At 35.2% G+C, this 25,220-nt stretch overlaps 1 protein-coding gene across 1 annotated transcript in view; it reads left to right on the top strand.

Moving 5' to 3' along the window:
- The window catches only part of LOC130238835 (cGMP-dependent protein kinase 1-like), a 227,385-nt gene that overhangs the window by 22,908 nt on the left and 179,257 nt on the right, over positions 1 to 25,220 (top strand). Inside the window, exon 3 of the mRNA XM_056469951.1 lies at positions 4,119 to 4,285. Coding sequence (XP_056325926.1) covers positions 4,119 to 4,285 — 167 coding nt within the window. The remainder of the gene's footprint in view (positions 1 to 4,118; positions 4,286 to 25,220) is intronic.

The raw sequence follows: 25,220 nt of genomic DNA on the forward strand, positions 1-25,220 counted from the left end.
GTAGTACATTTTTCACTATCCTATTTGCTGTACCAGTGACCTTTAAGAACTATAATAAATGTGAAAGTTTGTTTCTTAGTGTATCTTTTAGAGAGCATCCATGAACTTCCATTTTCCCTTATATTTTCTTATAACTGTATCCATCCATTGTTTTTACACTCAAGCACCATGGTCCACTGATTCAATGTTATTACAACAATCACATCTTCCAGATATGTTTACCTAATACTTGTTCAATCCTTAACCTAGTTATAATTTCTTCTTTTTGACTTCCATTAGACCTCCCTACCCCAACCTTCTGTTGAATACTATATAAATGTTTTGCTTATCTCCCTCCCAACTTTTCTGCCGTTTTTCCATAATTGATAGCCAAATCATTGTTTTAGCTTCTGCTTATTTTTGTGTACTTCCACTTCTGTCTTGCTACTGGCTTGTTTTGTTGAATGACCCGCCATTTCATTTTCTTTAACCCCAACATGTGCTGGTACCCATGTCAATATTACCTTTACCCCGAGCTGACATTCGTGACCTGTAGGTTTCAAACGTGCCTCAAGGACTTAATTAGTTTGATCGGGTTTAATTACAGTTGCAACTAAACTGTGCAGAGCTATTTAATAAAACAAATTTAATAAAACAAACAAAAAAGAAAATAGATTCTTGACTGCAATTGGTTGTTTTGGTGATGTTGGGCGGGCACAGACTAATGCACTTTACAGTGGTGTAAATATTTAAAAAAAAATTATTTATTTATTTGTTTTACACTACCATCTTTAGACTGAGGATGTAACAATTACTTTAAAAGAAACCTGTAAGTACTGTAAAACACTCAAAAATGTCTGTCAAATTTTTCAAACAATTACATTTGATTTACTAAAGTCCCACAAGTGGCAATTTTACATCTGTCACATCCACAACGAAGAGATGTCACATCAATGACCAAGATTTTTCCCTTATAAATGCAAAAATGATAAATAAAATGAATCATGTTTGTTCTATAGTGAGCCAAATCTTATCCTTTCGATTAGGGTCATTTACTACCTAATTTCATAAAAAAAGTCGTTATTCACAATTTGCTGCTAAATGGGGTAAAAACCATGATAAAATTAAAGTAATTAGCGTTCTTAACTTTGACCTCATTATTAATATACAAACTGACCGAAGGAATTGCTACTACACAGGTGCAATGTATTCTCAGAAGTAATTAAAACATTTTTCAATGAAATGCATCTAAACACACAATATTGACACATTACATTAACAAAAATTCATATTAGAAACAAAAAACACTTAATTTTAAGTCAGAGTGTACCACAACTTTTATTAGCCTTAATTTTTTTTTTTTTTACATGCTTATGTCCTTAAGTGTATGGCTGCAGTATGTTTCTAAAGGAAGTGTGGCTTTCCTGTTCCTCTTTTAATTCATTCCAAGGGATTATGGGTAGTGTAGGCATATTCCAATTACATTTACATTTAGCAGACGCTTTTATCCAAAGCGACAAATGAGGACAAGGAAGCAATTTACACAACTATAAGAGCAGCAGTGAGTAAGTGCTATAGACAAGTTTCAGGTGTGTAAAGTCTAAGAAGCAAAGCATTAAGGTGCCGTCACACTTGACTTTTCCTTCCATAGACTTCCATTCATACGCACGCGAATGCGTCAGACCGGAAACGCGGGGTCATGCGTCAAGTTTCGCAGGTTGCTGTGGTGCAAAGTTCAAGCTTGGTGAACTCTAGCCTGCGAAATCGCATCACTTGACTGCGTGAGACCAATGGAGGATCAAAACAGGACCTCTCTGGACAGAAATTTAAAACATAGAGCAATCGCTCGCTTTTTTTTAATGTCTAATCATCTTGTTTAATCCCGCCCCTTTTCGCAGCGCCGCACGACAGAATTTCGCACACACAAAACCCAGTGTGACCGTAGCTTTAGTAATGTAAGTTTTTTTTTTTTTGTTTGAGAGAGAGTACAGTTAGTGGTATAGCCAGAGAGGCAGTTGCAGATTAGGAAGGAAAGTGGAGACTAAATAGTTGAGTTTTTAGTCGTTTCTTGAAGACAGCAAGTGACTCTGCTGTTCTGATGTAGTTAGGTAGTTCATTCCACCAACTGGGCAGATTGAATGCGAGAGTTCGGGAAAGTGATTTCTTCCCTCTTAGGGATGGAACCACGAGGCGACGTTCATTCACAGAATGCAAGTTTCTGGAGGGCACATAAATCTGCAGAAGTGAGAGCAGATAAGGAGCAGCAAAGCCAGAGGTCGCTTTTTTTTTTGCCTATTTTTGCAAATTTATGCCTAAATAGGGGTGGCTGTTATTTGGTTGTATATTCAAGTCCTGAATGTTTAATATTGTATTTGTTATCTTAAAGTTTATTTTGAATCGACTATTGTTGAATGTGTGATTATTCAATTGTATTTTGTTTAAAAATGTATGTATAGTTTATGCTTGTTGATTGAATTACCCCTCGGTGATCTAAATGGTTAGACCAGTTGTCTTGAAATAGTGCAGTTTGTGTGCTTAAGAGTTCAGTCTGCGGTTGAACCTGTCTGAAGAAGGTCATGGATGGTGCTGCTTATGTATGTCTTTAATGTTTGGTTTAATCAGGAGTGTCAAACTCAGTTCCGAGTGGGCCACAGCTCTGCACAGTGTAGTTCCAACTCTAATTAAACACACCTAAGTGTACCAATTGAGTCCTTCAGGCTTGTTTGACCTACAGGCAAGTGTGTTGAATCAGGTTTGGAACAAAACTCTGTCGGGCTGCAGTGTAGTGATGGTGAAATTGAGCTTTCTGAACCAGTGAAGCGCTCGACATAATTGTATCGGAAAAAGATTTGTTATTCAAAGCTTTCTAAATCACTGCTCGATGAGGACCTCTTCTGGTTAAATTACTCTAGTTTTTACACATAAGGTTTTTTACATTACACGACCGATGACTGTAGTTAAATCCAAGGTATTCAAAAATATTTACATTTATCATATTACAATTAGTCCCGTTCCAAGCGGGGATCGAACCAACAGTTCCTGCATGGAAGGCGAATGCTCTGAGGAGGCTATGTGAGTAATGCTTTCGGGTTGCACTCGCCAGCTGGCCTCTATTAAACACTATACTACTATATGCAGTGGTTATATGCACCAAAGATAGTTGTAAAAAAATACGCTAATACACTTTAGTATGCTTCAAAAACTTTTTACTATAAATTACTAATGTATTTTAGTTTATATACTGGTGAATGGGACCGGTGCAGTGCTTTAAAACAGTAGAAATGTATGTAATTGACGCCTAATCTCTCTCTATACACTTTACTAACCCATGGGGGTGTTTAAACCTTTGAATCAAAATTCGAAGCAGTCACGTGGGTATAGGCAAAAATGAAGCTTCGGACGTCACGATCACGTGATGATGGCAAAACGAATCAAGCTCCCGTACACTGCTTCACTGCGAGATGTATCTTTTTTTGATGCATGCTTCGAAGCCTCGGCACACAACGTCACATCACTACTGCAGTGAGTTTCACTCCCCTGGTTTAACTTAATAAAATTTAAGTAAAGGAACCAATTTTGTAGTAATGTTTCATAGTTGTATAGTTTGTGAGTAGTGTCTCCTGCTGTTCACACTACCGATGTGAGAAATTGAGCTTTTCAAAGCTTTGATACAATCAAACCAATTGCTTTACAAAATTATTGACAGTTTTGAAGCATTCAAGACACCACATGCTAGCGACCACATGTTATCTGCTAATTGAAACCATGTAAATGCAACAAAATGTCAGCCAAAATGAGCATTGGAGGTTGATTCATATCAGTTTTTCTCTGGCTGTTGCGGCTACTGGTGTTATATATGATGATGAACTTTTGGCCATTGAGTTTGGCTAATTTAACAGACAATTAATTAGGTGTGATACAGAAAATTGCTCAAGCATTAGGTAAAAACAAAAGCTTGACCAATCAGTGCACTATAATCTTTCAGATTGATCAAATTTTACTATGTAATCGCTAGTAAAATAATGAATATTGTCTCATATCTCAAGAATCAGTGAGCTACAGTAAACACTTAACTACCAGATCCATGTTTTATCTTTTTGATTTGATAGCTAAAAGTTCTAATGTTTTATCATCCACAGGTCTAAAGAACTAATCAAAGAGGCCATTCTTGACAACGACTTCATGAAGAACCTGGAGCTGTCTCAGATCCAGGAGATTGTAGACTGCATGTACCCTGTGGAGTATGATAAAGAGAGCTGTATCATCAAAGAAGGAGACGTGGGCTCCCTGGTCTATGTCATGGAAGGTAGGTCATGTCAAAGTATCCTTCCTGTTTGTTTACTTTTGTGTGTTTTTACTAGGGTTACAGATGATTTGCAGATGAGGCAGTAAGCTGCTATTGTGATTTTATCATGGGAAAATTCTTTGGCATGACTGTGTGTTCTTTGGCTCTCACTTGTGTAAAACTGAGTGTAGGCCAAACAGTAAGTTATAGAGGCTTGAGACTTTGAAAGATGGTGGTAAAATCACTCTTAAATAGCTTTTTTTTGCAGACTCTCTTATATTGTTGCAATCTGTTTGTGGAATACAAACACATGTATTAAATCCTGTTCCAACATATTAAACATATGCAACCATATTAAATAAAATAAAATCAATCATTTATGTTGTATAGAGAGACAACTCTTATCCTGTTGATTAGCATTATTTCTTTTTGGTTTGTGCGGTTTAATTCACAGAATTTCTGCAAAGTATGTTGTATACTGTAAACATGCAGACTTTTTTTGTTCAGATCCATAACACATGTTTATTTTCCTCATTTAAAATATTAAAAATGCTTACAGATTGATATTTTTCTGATCCCTTAACCCTGTGGTTAGTTGTTTTGGGAAATATAAACCGATATGAATTTGTTTTTAAGTTTTTACTGCAAATGGAATTGCTCTCATACATTTGCAAACTATAGTCCTAGGTTTACACTCAATCAAAGCCAAACAAGTGCATAAAGATTCACTGATGTCTAAATTTTAAAAGTAAGCTTCAAAAATATATATATTTTTTCATTTTATTTGCACATTGTCAAAAATATTACAGTAATTCAATGTAATGAGATGATTTCACTTGTCTCAAAGTGTGACTGCCGCTATAAAGTATTATATTGTATTTTTACAGTAAGTTCAATCAAATTAACTTTATAAGTCACATCAACTTCAATTTTAACATACTTAAAACATTAAAATTGGTGTAATTTTATTTGAAACCTGATAATTTATTGAAATAAGTTAAATTGACATTAAAGAAACTAGTGCTGGGCAAAGATTAATATGAACAATCGCATCCAAAATAACAGTTTGTTTTGACATAATATATACAGTTGAAGTCAGAATTATTAGCTCCCCTGTTTATTTTTTCCCCAATTTCTGTTTGAGGGAGAGAAGATTTTTCAACACATTTCTAAACATAATAGTTTTCATAACTCATTTCTAATAACTGATTTATTTTATCTTTGCCATGATGACAGTAAATAATATTTGACTAGATATTTTTCAAGACACTTCTATACAGCTTAAAGTGACATTTAAAGGCTTAACTAGGTTAATTAGGTTAACTAGGCAGGTTAGAGTAATTAGGCAAGTTATTGTATAACGATGGTTTGTTCTGTAGACTATCGAAAAAAAATTAGCTTAGGGGCTAATCATTTCAACCCTAAAATGGCTCTTAAAAAATTAAAAACTGCTTTTATTCTATCCGAAATCAAACAAATAAGACTTTCTCCAGAAGAAAAAAATATTATGAGTCATACTGTGAAAATTTTCTTGCTCTGTTAAACATAATTTGGGAAATATTTAAAAAAAGAATTCAAAGGGGGGCTAATAATTTTGACTAACTGTATATGTGTGTGTCTGCGTATATATGTAAGTATGTAATACATATGCAAGTATATATATATATATATATATATATATATATATATATATATATATATATATATATATATATATATATATATATATATATATATATATATATGTATGTGTGTGTGTGTGTGTGTGTGTGTGTGTGTGTGTGTGTGTGTGTGTGTGTGTGTGTGTAAGTATATATTTATTATATATATTATTATTATTATTATTATATATTATATATTTATTATTATATATACTATATATTTATTATTATATAATATATTATATATTATTATATACACTTAGAAATAAAGGTACAAAATCTGTCACTGGAGTGGTACCTTTTCAATAGGTATACTTTTGAACTGTGGAGGTGTTAATGAATATTAATACTTTTGAGGTACACTTTTGTACCTTTAAGGTTCATGTTTGTACGTTTTAAGGTACTATGAGGTAGACATTTGTATTTTTAGTATCTATATTTACCTTAAAACAACAAAAATGTATCTTTTGGAAAGGTACCTTTTCATTTTGTACCTTTCTTTCTGAGAGTGTATGTGTATACTATGCACATGTGATTCACAGACAAACATTTTTGTATATTTAAATAAATATAAAATTTGTATCACTTACACATGTAATGTTTATCTAAATATTAATAAAATTTTATCAAATATATGCACGTCTTTGTGTATTTATATATAGACAATAAATATAAGAACACACACTTAATTTGTCATAACTAATTTTTATTTTGGAAGCGATTCATTTTTGCCGAGCACTAATAAACAGATGTTTCCATGACTTTTTGATTGTATATTTTATACAATGTGTACATAAATCTAAATAAAATTATAATAATGAAATAATCAGGGAGACCATTATGACTACTCAACAGCCCGTCCAAAATGGCTGTATGTTGCCAAATATACTCAAATGTCAGTAACTTTTATACGACAACTCAAAAATGTATGAAATTTGTGGATCACATGCAACATATGAAATTTACGAACTATGCAAACTTTTATTGGGGAAGAGGTGTTGCTATAACAAATTGTGTTAAATTTACACATTTGTTTATTATTATTATTATTATTATATATTATTATTTTAATTATTTTAATACTATTTATTTTAAAATATCTATTTATTGTTACCAGAATTTTGAGCTTTAAATAGAGGGAATTTATGTAAAATTTACTACATTTGAAAACTGCAACAGCTGTCAAAAAGTGTCCCAATTTACCTCATTTCACCCTTCGAGTCACTCTATGAATATTATATGAACGGCACCTGTGATTAAATATTCATGAGGCACTGTGGATTTGTTCCACATATTTTTAGGTTTTTTGGGTGGATTATTGAGAGGAATATGTGTCACCTCATGGAGTACTAGAAAAAAATAAATTCTGAACTAATATTTCTAGACGATCGAGCAGTTCATATATAGCTTCAGTTTGTGTTTTGTGGTTTAATTACCATTGAAAATCTTATCATCTCTCTTGCCATGTAAATTACCATGTTTAATTATGATAAAGTTTGTAATCTTTTTTTTTTTTTAAGTGTATGGCTTAGTATACACTGTAAAAATGCTGGGTTCCCCACAATTGACTTATGTTGGGATAACATTAAGTAATTACCTTACTAGTTTTTACAAATGTACGTGCATTAGACATAAAACAATTAAGTTGTCCTTGAGAAAAACTTAAGAATTGTGTTTCAACTCATTTTAAATAAATAGTTTAATCAAACAGCAATTTGTTTTAGTGTACTGAAAGTAGGGCAGTGCGATCAATTGAAATCGTATCGAAATTGCGTTTTGAACATGTACCATTTCTAAATACACTACAGTATGATTTTTTTTTTTGCATGCCGAAATGTGTATATTTCGTACAAAGTATGAAGCTGATCTGTCAGTTCTTATTAACTTTCGTAACTCACGGTGTGACATTCTGAAGAGTTTAGATGTTTTCAACTTGGGGTGCCTGGAAAACGCGTGTCGCTCCCGATATGCACACAAGCCGCATGCCTCCATTGGAAAACCGCAAAAGACGCGATATGTGAACAGTTTACTTTACCGCAGTTTCACAAAGAGGTCTATGGACGTAGACAGGTACACGCAACTACTTCTGATATGTGGTCAAACAGAACATCGGAGCCTACTTGAGTTTGGTGGCACACACATACACACACAGCAGCCTATTTGTTTTGCCTAAGGTCTGTTCTTGAGACAATTTGTTTACTAGGTGATTTTTATTATTTTTTTTAGGTTATGAGATATGGTATAGATTTTTTGATAAAGATCTAATTGCCTTCCTTTGGAAATATGTTTCAGATTCACATTGTAAAATGTCTGTGTTTGTCAAAACCGTGATTAAAATCAGTCGTAATATTGTTCAAGAAAGTCATGATAGGTTTCTTTTGCCCATATCGCACAGCTCTAACTGAAAGTCACCTTTTTTTGGCAGTGGTTTAGATAAATAACCAATATATATTTATTAAATCATGTTTAGCTCTCTAAAACAGGGCTGATGCTATTTGAGCGCTAGCTTAGAAATAAATGTAGAGTAATAAGCATAGCCTCGTTTAGCTTTTTATTTCCAGGCAGTTGGTTTGAATAGCACGTTTTTATGGTCACCTTGGGTCTTTTCACAGACATCATTTTTCAAGATTGACTTCCTTTTTTTCTTACTGTACATAGATTTCTTTCATTTCATCATGTTATCGTCCTGTGCTGTCAGTCGCAGGTTCTGCCATTTATAAATGTGCTGTTTTCTTTTGTTTGATGATAAACAAAAGTCCTTTTAGACATATCCGCATTTTATTTAAGCCATCAGTTGTCCACACAGGCTTTTTCTGAATGAGTGGTCCCCGTCTGTGCAGTAGCTTTAAAAGTTCACTGCCTAAGAAAACTTTGATTTGAAGTGCACCTTGTAAAAAAAAGCTTTGCTACAAATTGGTCTCCAGTTGCACTTATAAAATATAACCTGTTATTAATAGAGCTTCTGTCATTTTTGAGCTGATTTCATAGGTATTAGGGAAGCACGGTATTGGAAAAATCCAGCCTGATCTCACGAGAAAACGTAAGTATTTTACGTTTTGACAGTTTAGTGGCTAATTCGTACGAGTTCAGTTGTATGAAAATTTATGATTTAAAAAAGTAGGCGTGGCACCCAACCGTGAGATCGTACGAATTCATACGAATTAGCCATTAAATCAAAAAGTTATGCATTGCCGTGAGATTGCGTTGGAAAAATCTGACATTGTGATATATATATATATATATATATATATATATATATATATATATATATATATGTATATGTATATGTATATGTATATATATATATATATATGTGTATATATATATATATATATATATATATATATATATATATATATATATATATATATATATATATATGTGTATATGTATATGTATATAGAAATATATGTATATAGAAATATGAATATAATTACAGCAGATGAATTGAATCACTCTATTTGGAAAGATCTCATTAATTTAGTTAGATTAAGATGATCAAGTCTCTTTCTACTATGTTTTTATAACTGATAATATATTACAAGCATGTACAAATACAACAGAGCAGAAATAGAAGTAAATAAACATTGCTTTTTGGTTTTCTGTGTATTCTAACAGTATTCAGATACAAAAATTGAACAATCAAACTTATAATAACATGGTCAGCATTGTATAAATCAGGGGTGCCCAAAGTCTTTTCAATAAATACAGACCATCACATTTAAATCACAGTGGAGTTCAATGCTGAATACACTGGTCAAGCAAAATCTGCCCTTGACTTGATATGCTCACCAAAGTCTCTGCGTTGTCAGTAACCGTATGCATATTTAAAGAAAACTGGATTAATTGACACCATTTAAAAAGCCCCTATTATGCATTAAAAAAGGTCACGTTTTGCGGGTCTCCCAACCGCAGTCTAATATGCATGCAAGTTCAAAAAACACTTTTATTGACTTATAATCTGCATTTATTTTTACCTAATTATCCCAACGACTCCCATATGATTTGTTCAGTGATTCGTTTGTCCCCAACCCCCTCCTTAGCGCGATTCTAATCTGCGCTGATTGGTCTGATGACACAGTCTGCTGTGACTGGTCGACTGCGCTCAGTGCGAGACAGAGAGAAACGCACACCACAGCTCATCAACATTGTTGAAGTAATCAGAGTGCAGAGTGTATGCGTGAACCCAATGCAGGATAGCATTAAAGCAATGCAGCAAAACCAGCATATTGCTCTATACTTAACAGTGACACACATTAAGTATTAATCCACACAGTGCCACATCCTGAACTATTTTGAAACTTGACGTGTGTAGGAACAGCTGACGGTGGCCATAGCAGTGACAAATGGCAGTGGGTTACAAGCTAACAAACGCATTTAAATCCGTAAACAAAGTGGCAAGTGTCGTGTTTTCAACATGGTTTTAGACACTATATGAAAATATAGAGTTAACCAGATACACTACAAGCCACGCAGAAAGGTTACAAGTAACAAAACACAATTAAATACATAATTTGAAAGCTAAAGAAAACGAGGCAACCATTTTAACTTACACTTGCACTTACACTTGTGAAATGGGAGAAGAAATAGGTCCATGAACTGTGTATTGAAAAAGTTCCTATCAAGCTCTGACAAAGTCCCAAACATCAATAGTCTTTTCTTTTCTTAAAAAAGGTCTGACGAGTGCCCCGTCGTAAGCGTGTAGATTGCTGAAGCTCTCGTCAGAAAAATGAGGGGAGCACAGCACAAGTCTGGGGCTATAATGCTGAGGTATTTTTTGCAAAAATAAACTTCAACCACTGACTCTTCACAGCTTCATCTTTGGGTAAGGAAAATAACACTAAGTTTCCCTCACACTTCAGAGCACAACGTCTTCATGACATGATTCAACCAGGATCTGCTACAGTATCTTCTTATTTTTCTTTCTACAGTGTTTGTGGGCAGGGCAGGGGGGGGGTTAATTTTCCCAGGTCTGTGTGTGCAACAAATGGTTCCGTATCGACGTCATGCCGACACTGCTAAAGATTCGTTACCCCAACGATTCATTTGTCGACTCTTTTAAAGATGAATCAATAAACACGGTGCACTTTCAGATTTAATCCTTAGCTGAATATTTCACTTCACTTAGAGCTGTGCTACACACTGCATAGAAAGTCATTTTCAAAAACCCATAATAAGGGCTGTTTAATTGAAACATTTCAGTTCAATTAGCTTTTTGCAATAAAATAAACAAAGGGATTAAACTTGAATTGACAATCTCTAAACCATCCCCATCATTCTCCTTTTCTTCTCAGATGGGATGGCGGGTCAAATCAAAGGTTACCATAAGCCAGCTTTGGCCCGCGAGCCCTAGTTTGAGCATCTCTGATATGAACCATCATAACATAATCATAATTAATAATATCTTTGTTTTATTCTTTAATAAATATTCTTATCCTGCGATGACACGTTATGATATTGATGTTCAAATGATATGCTGTGAAACCCTAATAGGCATAAAACAATGGCAACTAAATCTAGCACTATTGTCTAAGTGGAAACACTATGTTTTTCGGATGTGTACTAAGAAAAAGATTGCTTCCAAAATGTTTCACCAACATTTAAAAAAATTCATCATTCATCACTGTTTGGGTTTTGGTATTTACAAAAACAGAAGTGCTTGAGTGGAAATATCCTATGAACCATTATGAATAGGTTTTGAAGAGTGGCGGATGTACCATTTTGTTCAGTAGAGCCACTTACCGAGGTGTTTTTTTTTTTTATCACAATGCTATGCCCCTGAACCACTTTTGGCTTTCCAAACTAACCCCTGCCAGTCGCTACAGGAGGGTTGCTCTTTACCTGCAAACCTTTCACTCCGCTTCCAGTAATGTACACTCAGCAGGTGGTTCACCACCTCCTGGTGCATTGTTTTCCTCATAGAATATGTTTTCGCTAGTCGCCTCTGGTGACAGAGATGCTAATTTCTCATTTTTTTCTAATTTATCGCCTTGCCCTTGTTTACTCTCATTCAATTCCAAACCTCTTTGACTAGGGCTATGGATCACCTCAAGAATATATTTAGGAAACGGCTTCAGCATATTTGTTTGTTCTTGCCTTGATATTTGAGTTTGAAGTGAGTGAAATGATAAAATTCCGGATTCTATTTTAGCTTAAAGGGACTGTTCACCCCCCCAAAAAGTGTAATCATTAACTCACCTTTTACTTGTTTCAAACCTGTTGTTTTTCCTATTATGGAAGTCAATGGTTACAGGTTTTCAGCTTTCTTCAAAATATCTTTTTGTTGTTTGACAAAAGAAAGAAACTCAAAGGTTTGGAACCACTTAAGGGCGAGTAAATAGTGAGTAAATTTCCATTTCTTGGTGAAAATGGATTTGCTCTTCAGTGTTTGGACTTTCAGCAGTGAAAATTAAACCACGCTGAACTGAACTAAACTGAACTTCAATTCTGAAAACTAGACTGACAGTTTCAATTTACTATAATCTTCTATGTTAAGCTGCTTTGAAATAAAGGTGAATTGAAATGAATTGGAGTCCTTAAAGGGAGAGCTTAATTTACTCACTGACTACGTTTACATGGACATCAGTAAATCGAATAATTTGCCTTAATCTAATTAAGACAATAATAAGATTAAGATGTTAACTTGAGTTGCTTTATGAATGTTCCTTTCATGATCCCGTTTTACATGTTATAGTGCATAATTCGATTAATGTCATCGCGTCACCACGCTATTCGCATTTCCTCTGGAGTTTCTTGTAACTTCAGGCGTTTCATTTTTAATTCGTCGACTTTTAACTGCAGTTTGGCACTTTCACTTTACTTCGAGAACATTTCATGCATGCCCCCCGTGACAAACGAGATATTGGATGCAACTATGAGCTGCTGGAAGAGTGCTGTTTTAAGTTCATACCGCACACTGAATGAAAGAAACATGAAAACCTGTAACCATTGACTTCCATAATAGGAGAAGATTAAAGTTTTCTTTTACTCCAGATCATGATTCACTACCTGTTTAGGTCCGCCCAAAGATTTCTGCATATAAACAGCAAATGCAGGTCTACATCAAAACTAACATAAAGAAAAATGACAAGACACAATGCACAACATCTTTACTTCTGATCATAAGAAGAGAAGCACTTTATTTTTTTAACGAACTTCCAGACCATGTCAGTAAGAACTTGATGATTTATTTATTGATTTTATTTTATTTTTTTCTTAGACCATGTATTTATTTACAAACAAGGTACATTTATTTATGCTGGATTTTCAGAAAGATTAAATGTAAATTGTTTCTGTGCCAATTAAGTTGGATTTGCCAGTATAACACACCACTCTAGTATGATAAAAATTTTTTTTAGCTTTGCCTATTACAGATTGTTTGATATGTACTCAGTATTTAAGGATTTTTAAATCTCAGGATTGTGTATCTATGAAGCATGTACGCTGTCAAACATGAATGCAGATGTTTATGTCAGTGGGCACGGCTGTCTTTTTTTAAATGTTGTGATCTTTGAAGCAAATGCTAAAAAAAAGTTGTAATAACCATCTGCTGTAATAATGCTTAATGGCCCATTTCCACTGAGTGGTACGGGACGGGTCGGTACAGGTCACCCTTATAAGGTTTGCATTTCCACTGACAAAAGGGTACCAATGGTGTGGCTGACTGACATCATTCTTGCTCGAGGAAATGTCAAGTAAAGCTGTACGGGTCAGTCACATATCATATTAGTAGCACGTCTCACAAAACAGATGCTTTATACACATAAATACTTGTGTATAAATGTTCATAACTAACCTTTCTATGAACATGATTTGATTATAACTGCAGATCAATGATCAGTGCGAAATAGCCTACTGTAACGTCTGCGATTATATAAAATAAAGAAATGCAACATATACAGTATGAAGTCTCTGATATGTTACTAATTACAGAAAACTACACACCGCATACATTTAGTCTTTATTTGGGTTCAAAAACAACACACAACATACAGCCTATGGTCAGTGCAAACCTCTCATCTGTATATTTATCTTCACCAGCACATGTGATCTCCTGTTAGAGAGTAATTGCGTCATTCCGAGTTCATAATAGTCCAAAAGGTGATGATAATAGTTTAACATGACTGTTTGTTCATGTTTTAGGTTGCTGAAAGAATCATTTGCTTCTTTTTTTTTCCAGCTTCTCCTTTGTTTTTGTTGTGTGTCACTCTCATGTTTGTCCGTTTCTGAAAGGATTTCAGAAGCACATTATTACAAAGACTATAGAATACACAAGACATGTCACTCGTATACTTTTGAATGGAGAAAAGTGTAACTGTCAATAGGGCGAATGAAGCCCTGCCTTCTAGCAAAGAGCTTAGAATGACCTAGGGGCGACACTCAATATAATGTTCCATTGCAACAGCGACGCCCAGCAGCAGCCCTGGATTCCGCCATTTTGGAGTGAAAGCGATAGGCAGTCCATTGTATCTTAATGCTGTCACGATGGCAAGCAGCTGCTTTGTTTTTTATTTATCTATTTAAAAAGCGCATTAAAGCTAAGATACAACCTGAAAGACTACAATACAACACTTACTAACACAATCATCAGCACTTTTAAAAGTTTTTTTTACAGACTTATAATATGCTGTTGTTCTATTGGAATTTTCATTCCAAAATGGCTGGCGCGCCATCTAGTGCTGTTTCACAAATCGCACTAGAGTGTCGCCTCTTGGTGATTCTATGATCTTTGCTTCTAGTACAAGAGCCAATCAGCGATTTGCTATATGGCAAATAAAGCCCATCTTCTAGTAAAGGAGCCAATCAGCGATCGCTATAGAATGACAATTCTCCGGAGGGGCTTGAACCAGGCGTAAGTTTCTGCAGATTTTGTGTGATACAAACATTTAGAAATTAAACTAAATAGACAGTTATTGTTTAATTGTATTGGGTATTCATAATATGAAATGTAATTGTAAGCTTGGCAAACAGTTTTGGAGAATTTGATGTTTCCCCATTCAAACAGAATGCCCGAGCATACTGCCCGAGAGGCGTTTCAAAGATGGCCACCGAGTGAAATGACTTGCCTTAAAGAGACTTATTATTATTATTATCATCAGCTCAAGAAGTTCGTTATTTCAAATATAGACGCGCACACGAGCTCTCTCGAGAAAGTTAAGCCGCTCGTACATTAGACGGCCTTGTAAACAACAAACTTGGCACAGGGTAGATTCTTCTCTTCTTTTTGGCTTTGTGGCTGTTCATCAAGACAACGACAAGGTTTCTTTAGCTCGGGTCGACCATGGGTTGTTATTATATGTATATTACGGTGTAATGTCTCAGCTGTGTATTTAAAAATGGCGCTTCCTTAAAAGCGGTCCGTTAGAGTCTACAATCTGCTACAATCTGTTCCAATAACAGGACAAGTAAAAAAAGCTTCTCATTTGCAGCTCAAAACCGTTTACTTGACTACACTTCTATCAGTATTGGATTACGGATATGTACTTTATATGCATGCACCTTTAAATGTTAAAAAAAAAAAATTGGATATTGTTTATCATAGTGCCTTACAATTTGTCACCGGTTCAAGTGCACACACGCATCTCTGTAATTTACAATTAATTGCATATAAAATGACAGAATGGACCTCATTACAGTCAAGGAGAAAACAACATATGTTAGTTTGGATTTTTAAAGCTTTAGTTGGTAAATTAGCACAGTATCTAGTGTGTTGGTGCACTGCTCAAATACTTATAATACAGATCAGCAGATATACTCTTACTTGAGTGATTGTGAGTGTGATTAATTTATTTATTTTATTCTTCAAAAGAGTTAAGTCGATCTGCATTCCCTAAGTGTGCTTCATATGTATGGAATGAGCTTCAAGATATGCTGCGTATGAAGTCTGTACCATCTATTGCTACAGTATATTTAAAAATAGTTTAAAGTCTGTCAGTTTAGGGGCATTTATGGTTAAACAAGTAAATAATAAATAAATTAATATAATGGATATTCAATTTACACCATAATAATCTCTTCTTTCTCTCCCTTGTATTAATATGCTGACAGACAGATGCCATTGGTGCACAGCTGTCTGAATTTTCAAGCAATTAAGTGTTTGAAGCAACAGGTCACTGCATTTTTCTGGGAGGCAAGTGAGGGAATTAAAGGTTAGGAACACATTAATCTGACAGCTGTTAATGAGAAACGCTTAAAGATTCTTTGTGCTCGGCTGCACATACAGTACATACTGTAGAATCGTCAACTGAATACTCCAAGTAAACCTCTGGCAGATTTAATTTAGCAATTGTTAAATAGATTGCTTTTAATGTTCAATATAAAAAATGTTTAAACATTTTCGAATCACTTAATACATATTAATTTAAGAGATTTATTTTGGTTATAGAATTATAATACAAGATTAAAAGATTATACAACACAGAAGATGTGCTCATGTATAGGTTTGAATGGGGAAAATGTAACCATTTATACTACCTGACAAAAGTCTTACCCTATGCTCGTGACTGGGCTGGCCAATTCTGGAGCACCCTGACCTTCTTTGCTTTCAGGAACTTTGATGTGGAGGCTGAAGTATGAAGTATACTATCCTGCAGAAGAATTTGCCCTCTCCTGTGGTTTGTAAAGTAATGGGCAGCACAAATGTCTTGATACCTCAGGCTGTTGATGTTGCCATCCATCTCTCGCACGCCCCCATTCTGAATGTAACCCCAAACCATGATTTTTTCCTTTACCAAACTTGACTGAATTCTGTAAGCATCTTAGGTTTATGCGGGTTCCAATAGGTCTTGTGCAGTATTTGTGATGATTGGGATGCAGTTCAACAGATGATTCATTGGAAAAGTCTACCTTCTGCCACATTTTTAAGTGATCAACTAGAAGTCGAGTTATTATTTGTTGCTCTTACAACTAGGATCGACAACAAGACTTTTATCAGGTAGTGTATATGGTTGCTCCAGTGAAGGAAGTCCCGCCCTCAAGTAAAGGAGCCAATCATTGATCGCTATAGATATTCTCAGTGTAGATGCGTGTTTCTGCAGTTTCATTATAATGAAGCCTCTGGGTTTGGCATAAGGCATGGGCCGGTAATAGTTTCTTATGGTATGATAACCTTGGATAAAAATATCACAGTTTCACGGTATCAAGGTATTGAGATTACTGCTCTAAAATATATTCTTTTTGAATGTCTGGGTAAAAAACAAAACCCTTTTCCCCTCTGTATTTTATTTTGAGAAACATTTAAAATATTTTGGATCAGTAAACATGTCAGGCTGAATAATTCACATGAACAATTGATTTCTGCTGCCTACATTTGTTTCAAAAACACAGATTTTTTTTTTTCAATTTAAAACGGCATCTTTGGACATTTTCGGCTGGAGATACTGTTGTCCTAAAAAAAAACAAACAAAAAAAAACGTAAATAAAAAAAATCTTACACATACCTTAGGAATGGTATAGCAGAAAAATGTCATCGGTTTTAAGCCTTGACTTTTCCAAAGTACACCTTGAACACGGTTATCATCCCATGCCTATTTAGCACCCATGCAGCAAACTCAACAAATAAATGAGACCCAGACATGAAAAAAAGATCTACATAAAGCTCGAAATCTCTAATGTTTCGTTAATGAGGTACAGTCTGTCCCTTCTGACTTCACGAATTCCCACCTCCACCATTCAAATGCAAATTCCATGACGGCAACCACTTGAATGGCCACAATCTTGTAAATAAAGAGATCACTGTCATTTTAAGAGGATATTTGCCATCAAGAACAAGTTAGGAATTACTTCAGAAATGAAGCTTAATCGAACTCCGCATTATTCAGAGAATTTGATTGATTCTTATGCTAGTAATATAGTTTGACTGAGAGGATGACATCTGATCGCATCCTCCAGAAACAGCCATAAAGGAGATTAGTATCATGATCTTGTTCCATTAAAGCATGCACACGCATTCAATTGAGCAACCTGATTTATTTATTTATTTTTTTGACATGGTCAAACTGACATTTAGGTGACAGTTGTTGCTTCAGTAGGGGAAATAATATTGAACACGTCACCATTTTTCTCAGAAAACCTATTTCTAAAGCTGCTCTTAACTTGACATTTTCATGGGATGTTGGTAACAACCAAACAAATCCATATATGCAAAGAAAAGAAAAATAATTAGTTTAGAAATTAAGTTATGTGTATTAAAATGAAAATGTATTGAACACATGAAGAAGGGGAGGTGTAGAAAAGCAGTGAAAGCCCAGACAGCTGCTGAAATCTCTCAGTAGTTCTTCAGCAACCCTCTTACCTTTCTCATTGTAAATTATTAGTAGCTGCTTACAGTAAGTCCAACATCTACATTAGCAAGTTGATGAAGATGAAAGCAGGGTGGACATTTCGGCAAGTCAATGATCCAAAACACAGCCAAGGAAACTCTCAAATGCTTTCAGAGAAAGAAAATCAAGGAATGGCCCAGCCAATCACCTGACTTGAATCCAATAGAAAATACAAAGTATAATATAACGATTAGATGGAAAATATAAAGATTAGATGGAAAATAAAGATCAGATTTGATAGACTATCAAGATTTTTACACTGTTGAAGTCTGTGAAAATATCACACTTGAGCAATGTATGTGACTTCATTCTCCATATGAGAGGCGTCTTTAAACTGCCATCACCAGCCTTTTATATAAAGTATTAAATACGTTTTAGCAGTACTTTAACCTTTTGTCATTCCATTGTTATTACACATACTGTAACAAATCAAATTTTTCTGATTTTATTTTGTTTTGTTTTATTTTTGTGTTTGTATTGTTTGGATTTTTACCAAAACCTGCTTCAATTCCATGTCAACAGCCCCTTTAGAAATATAATTCCCAGGAAAAAAAATAATAAACGTGTTCAATTCTTATTTCCCCCACTGTATATTTACTCTTTTATTGCAAATATGAAATGTAATCATAAGCTTGGCAAACACTTTTGGGGAATTTGTTGTTTTCCCATTCAAAGAGAAGGAGCTGCACCTGCATGCCCAAGAGGTGTTTAATAAATGGCTGCCGAGTGAAACGACTTGCCTTAAAGGGACTCTAGTAATAATGAGACATGCAGCTCAAATAAATATTTTATATATTTCAGGACTTCACCCTTTGTCATTTTTGCAGTACTGAAAATATTAGCTGTGTAAAGTCTGTTGTCTGTCTATACAGTGCATTGTTCTGTTTCCGTGGTGAAGCAATGTGGAGTATGAAAAATGAAGGCCTGTGGGAAAAGGCTGTTTTTGTGTCTGGATGTTTGTTTTTATGGTTCTGCGGCGCTTCGCACAAGGCATCAGCTGAGAGATGTTGTGAACGGGACGTGAGGCTCTGACTGCCCCCTTTCTGAATGTTGACTCATAAAGGTCCTGAAGGGAGGGCAGATTGCAGCTGATGATGTTCAGTCTGCTCGAATACAGTGCTGTGGTGGATCCATATCAGCAATGAATTCAGTGATGCCCGTGTAGAACTAACCTATCACTGCTAGTGGCACGTTGAAGTCTTTCGTGACTCATTTGTGTTGCCTGAAACTTTTCGAAAAAAGCTGCAAACAAGAACAAGCCAACAGTTTACTTAAAGCCAACTGCTTTATCTTGGAAATAAGCCATATACCCAAATATTGCAGCCTGCACCTGCCAACAAAGTTAACTCTGTAAACTGAATGGCTAAAGCCCAAAGATGACAAATAAATGACAAACTTTGGGCAAACGCAGGAATATTTCACAAATTGTATATGCATGTTCTTTGATAACGACAGCTGTTTGTGACACTTCTTAATGAACTAAATTAGTAAAATTACAACATATAATCAACCCAGGCTCATTGTGGAGATGTACCCAGAGCTACATTTTTGAGAACCATGAAATATGTACCGTCTGCTTGCAGTTTTTGTTTTTGCAAATCCACTAGAGGCAAATCCACTGTGTACATTATTCACAATCTCAAATACATCACCGTGGCACGTCTTATGCATGCCATTTCTTGAAATCTGCCAGATGCTTCTGTGCAGGGGCGTAGCAACCGGGGGGGGACGAGGGGGGGGGGACACACGTCCCCTCACTTTTTGGAAACAGGTTACTCTGTCCCCCGACTGGCCCACACGTTTTTATTTTTATTTGACCTATTTTTATTTGACCTAGCGGCCGCAAGTGTTCTCTGATTTGTTACTTGATTTGAGTGAACCATCACTCAGCCAATCACAGCGCGAATCTCTTGAGCGTCTGCCACGAGCTTCATTCATTCACTTTGCAGTCAAAGACAGGGATGACGCGGAAGGGAGCAACAGCTACAGCTGGGTAAATCACGGTAAATCACTAACGTTAAAGAATCCTATTTTGTTCCGTTTCGAAGTGAGAACCGTAAAGTCCCTGGTGCTGGTGTCTTGTCTGGCGCTGAGCCAGAGAAAGACAGCGGGGTTAAGTTGGTTTTGTTTTCGGCATTCCTGACACATTCAGTGACAGACGGCATTAACTAAAAAACCTCTAACCCTAAAAAGATCTAAACTGTATTCCCTACAAAAAGACAAAGCAGGTTATGTTTCACAGCTGTCTTTCTTTTTTCGCTCGATATTACGAGCACTGCTTGAGCAGTCGCAATATGCGTTTAGCCAGAGAGAGCTCGCGCTGAGCTAATCAGTAAGGGACCTTCATAAAAGTGCTTCTTTTTTTTCGTTTTTTTTCCGAAAACAAGACCAACTTAACTCTGCTGAGAAAGATGTGTTATATTATTACAATTATGCAGCCTTTTTTACGGCCTATTGCTTAATTTATGATTTAGACATGTAAATACACACAAGTACTAGTAAAACAAGAACCGATGTGTTTTAATCATATCAGATACACATACTGAAAGTAACTATAAAGTTGAATCTACTCCTCTATAAGTTCACCAACCACTTACTTGCATGTATTTGGGGAGTAATTGGTGAATTTACGTGTTGAATCCTGTGTGTTCTGCTTTATGAATGATGCATTGGCCGCAAGTACACATGGCGATGTCCATCTCACGTTATATGTGTAGTATCAACTTGCAATTTTGCAATTGCATTGTAGTATTTAATAATATTTTCACACAGAGTAATGCTTAATTTAAATGTGTGTGGTTCTGTTTATTTATTGTTATTATTAATATTTTGTAATTATTTTAGAATTTTGGTTAAAAAATTATCAAACAAACTTTATTGCTAATAAATCATTAATCACTTTTGGGTGACCATACAGCTGTCCCCCCCACTTTTAAAATGGCTGTTACGCCCCTGCTACTGTGTACATTTTTGCGTATCTCAACATCCTTCTTGTTCTCATCCATGAGAGAAGCCAGTTGGCTTGACATGCATGTATTAGCTTGGCAGTGCTTGACTGTAACTTTTTTTGATCACCAGCCACTTTGGCTAGTAGATTTCCAAGATTACTAGCCACTCACCATTTTCACTAGCTACAATTTTGTTGTTGGCATCCAAAATATACTTTAGATGCATAAATTTGACTTTATATGTTAAAATGAATTGATTGACCCTAGATTAATCCAAGCCTTCAACAAATTTCGCCTTCACTTATATTCGTTTTTGAAGAATCTCCCCGTCCACCCATCTCCTACTTTTCTTCCTTTACCAGGGAGAGCTTTCAAGACGTACCTGATCTCGGACCCCTTTTCATGCTAAATGACCAGGCAGGAGCTCCAAGCTCCAAGCTCAGGGTTCTCTCATAGGACAGCATGCTTTACCTGCAAATATCATGCAATAGCTAAGTGAGAACTCTTGAATGAAAGTTAAAAGCAATGTGTTTGGTACTATTGTCATATTAGTTTAGTAAAATCCCAGTCTCTTGAGACAATCCCCTTTTTTCCATGTTCAAAATAATGAGAATATTCCATCACAGAAATGTAAGGCTCTACCATCTTGGTTTCTGTCGGTTCCTGCATTCTCTCATTGAGTACGTTTACATGGACACCAATAATTTGATTTTAATGGGATTTACACTACTCTGATTAAGAGTCTAGCATGTAAACAGCGATTTTTGATTAACTTAATCAGATTAAGGTCATAATCGAACTAAAGAGAAATTGAATTAAGACGTGTGGAGTATGCCGATTTTATTCGCATTATTGAAGTGCAGTACAGACATGTAAACACCTTAATCGAACTATTACCATCATGTTCGACTTCAACACGTTTTGCGACAGGATAGTCCACACACACACAGCTGTTTGACACTTTTTGCACCTACCTGCATCGTGAACATGCGGTATGAACTTCCATTAAAACAGCACTCTTCCAGCAGCTCATAGTTGCATCCAATATTTAATTTGTCACGGGGGGCATGCATGAAATGTTTCCGAATTAAAGTGAAAGTGCCAAACTGCAGTTTAAATCGACAAATTACAAATGAAACACTCAAAATTACATTTAAACTCCAGAGGAAATGCGGATAGCATGGCGACGCAATGACGTTTATCGAATTATGCGCTATAATATGTAAAACGGGACCAAGAAAGGAACATTCATAAAGCAACTCATGTAAACACCTCAATCTTATTATTGTCTTAATTAGATTAAGGCGAATAATTCGATCACTGATGTCCATGTAAACGTAGTCATTGAGTGTGAGTCAACGTAATTACACTAATTTTAATTCATTAAATTTTAAACACTAAAAACTGCATTGCACTGAACTACACTGTTCCAATTTACTATGACCTTTTATGTGAAGCTGCTTTGACACAATCTACATTGTAAAAGCGCTATACAAATAAAGGTAAATTGAATTGAATTATTCAGCCATTTATTTTTTTTAAAGGCAAATGAATCTAAATTAATTCGAGTAACTTTTTTTAAAAAGTCACCTAAATATTATTACTTCATTTTTAAAAGTAATCTTACATTACTCTTTACTGAGAAAAGTAATTATTACATAATTCAAACCACAGTTATACAATTATTTGCCTAATTACAATAACTTTACTAATTAACCTAGTTAAGCCTTTAAATGTCATTTAATCTGAATACTAGCATCTTGAAAAATATCTAGTCAAATATTATGTATTTTCATCATGGCAAAGATTAAAAAAAAAATCAGTTATAAGTAATTAGTTATTAAAACTATTATGTTTAGAAATGTGTTGAAAAAAATCTCTCCGAAATTCGATGAAATATGGGGGGGTATCTTGTCATGTGAAAATGTGAGGATCTTAACAGAGCATTCCTCATTCGAGATGTTATCATTAGTGTAGAGAAAGTAAAGTGGATATTTTCATGGCTTCATGATTTTTCTTAGCTTGGTGTGTAATTATACGTATCACAGTGGTCTGCAGTTAAGCATGGTTTGTTTAGCTTTAAAAGTTAATCCTGTTACAAAGCACTTTTTAACAGTACACAGCTGAAAAATGGAAGAAACCACCAGGCACATTGCTAGGGTTAAGTGAGTTGTGGAAGGGGAGGTTTATGATCTCAATAAATCTTCAGACTATGGGTCACCTCTACTGGGTTATCATGTAACCTTTGTGCAAGCAGATTAGATTAATAACCACACACATCCAAATTTGACAGAAACACTGGATTTTAGTGACAAAAAGATTTATCAAAGATTTTTCCTAATGTCTTGCCTTTTTTGCGTGGTGCTTCTTAAAAACCCCCAATTTGATATGGTGTTTGATATGCATCCAGAAAGAAAATATATTTGCATTACTATTATTACACAATAAAACAATAGGTACTCATATATGCTAATTAATATTTGATTTATATAATATATTTATATATATTTTTATATTTAAAAAATATTTGATTAATATTTTTAATATTTGTAATATATTTAATTATTTATATTTATTGTGAAGGGGTAGGGGTGTTCCAATTCTCTTTAGCTTAAAGTGGTAGGGCTAAGCGAAAGGCCTAGAAAGCTTTTGAAACAAAGATTTTTCAGAACCACACTCAAAACCAAGGGGATCAAAAATTTCCCAGAATACACCAGCCACAATGACAACAAGGCTGCACCCGGAAGTCAGGAGATGCACAAATTAGTATTTAATTGCCACATTATATGATTATACTAACATGATATTGTTGCCTTCAGTGATTTCCTGAAGATAAACACCAAAAAATAATACAATTGGAATAACTACCACAGTTGTGATCGTCGATTTCAAGAGATCTTGATAACATATGATGACGTGTGCAGGTGTCGCAGTGCTGTCCCATTTCTTAGGGGCAAATTTTGAAGCCTTTCCCCTTTCAAGGGCCAAGAGGAAGGGGTAGGGGTAAAAAATAGTATTGAGATTGGGCCTTAGTTTCTATTTCAGAGGTCACCACTGTGGAATGAACCGCCAACTATTCCAGCATATGTTTTACGCAGTGGATGCCCTTCCAGCCGCAACCCAGTACTGGGAAACACCCATACACACTCATTCATACACACTAATACACTATAGACAATTTAGTTTATTCATGTGTTTTTTTGTGATCAACGTTTTATTGTCTTTAGATTAACAAAATACATTCAAACAAACAAACAGGGCAGGGGGAGCGACAATTTTCAATCTGAAAGACCTTTATATGGTCATTCCTTTACATAGTCTAAATATAACGCATGTGTTTGAACTGTGGGGGAAACCGGAGCACCCGGAGGAAACCCACACCAACACAGGGAGAACATGCAAACTCCACACAGAAATGCCAACTGGCCCAGCCGGGATTTGAACCAGCTACTTTCTTGCTGTGAGGCAACAGTGCTAACTTAGTATTTATATAATTGTAACAGATTTTTCATAGAAATACACCCATCTTGCTTCTCTATAGGATGCTATACAATAAGACACATCTGCAAATCTGGTTTATTGGGTTTACATTAGATTAGACTATTCCAAAGCCAAAATTGGAATGAATCTAAAAATATATAAATAAAAATAAATAAAAATAAATGTACCTCAATGAATATTTAGGGAAAAAAAATCTATATATTTTTTATAATCAAGGGATTAAAATAATCATATTCAAAGGGGTGGTAGGATGTTCTTTTATGCCATCAAAAAAAAATTGGCACGGTGGCTCAGTGGTTAGCACTGTCGCCTCAAAGCAAGAAGGTTGCTGGTTCGAGTCTAGTTGGCATTTCTGTGTGCAGTTTGCATGTTCTCCCCATAGCGTGGGTTTCCTCTGGGTGCTCCGGTTTCCCCCACAGTCCAAAGACATGCATTGTAAGTGAATTGGATGTACTAAACTGGCTGTAGTGTATGAGTGTGAATGTGAGAGTCTATGGGTGTTTCCCAGTACTGGGTTGCAGCTGGA

Source organism: Danio aesculapii, chromosome 12 (assembly GCF_903798145.1).
Source record: "Danio aesculapii chromosome 12, fDanAes4.1, whole genome shotgun sequence".
NCBI classification, from domain to species: domain Eukaryota; kingdom Metazoa; phylum Chordata; class Actinopteri; order Cypriniformes; family Danionidae; genus Danio; species Danio aesculapii.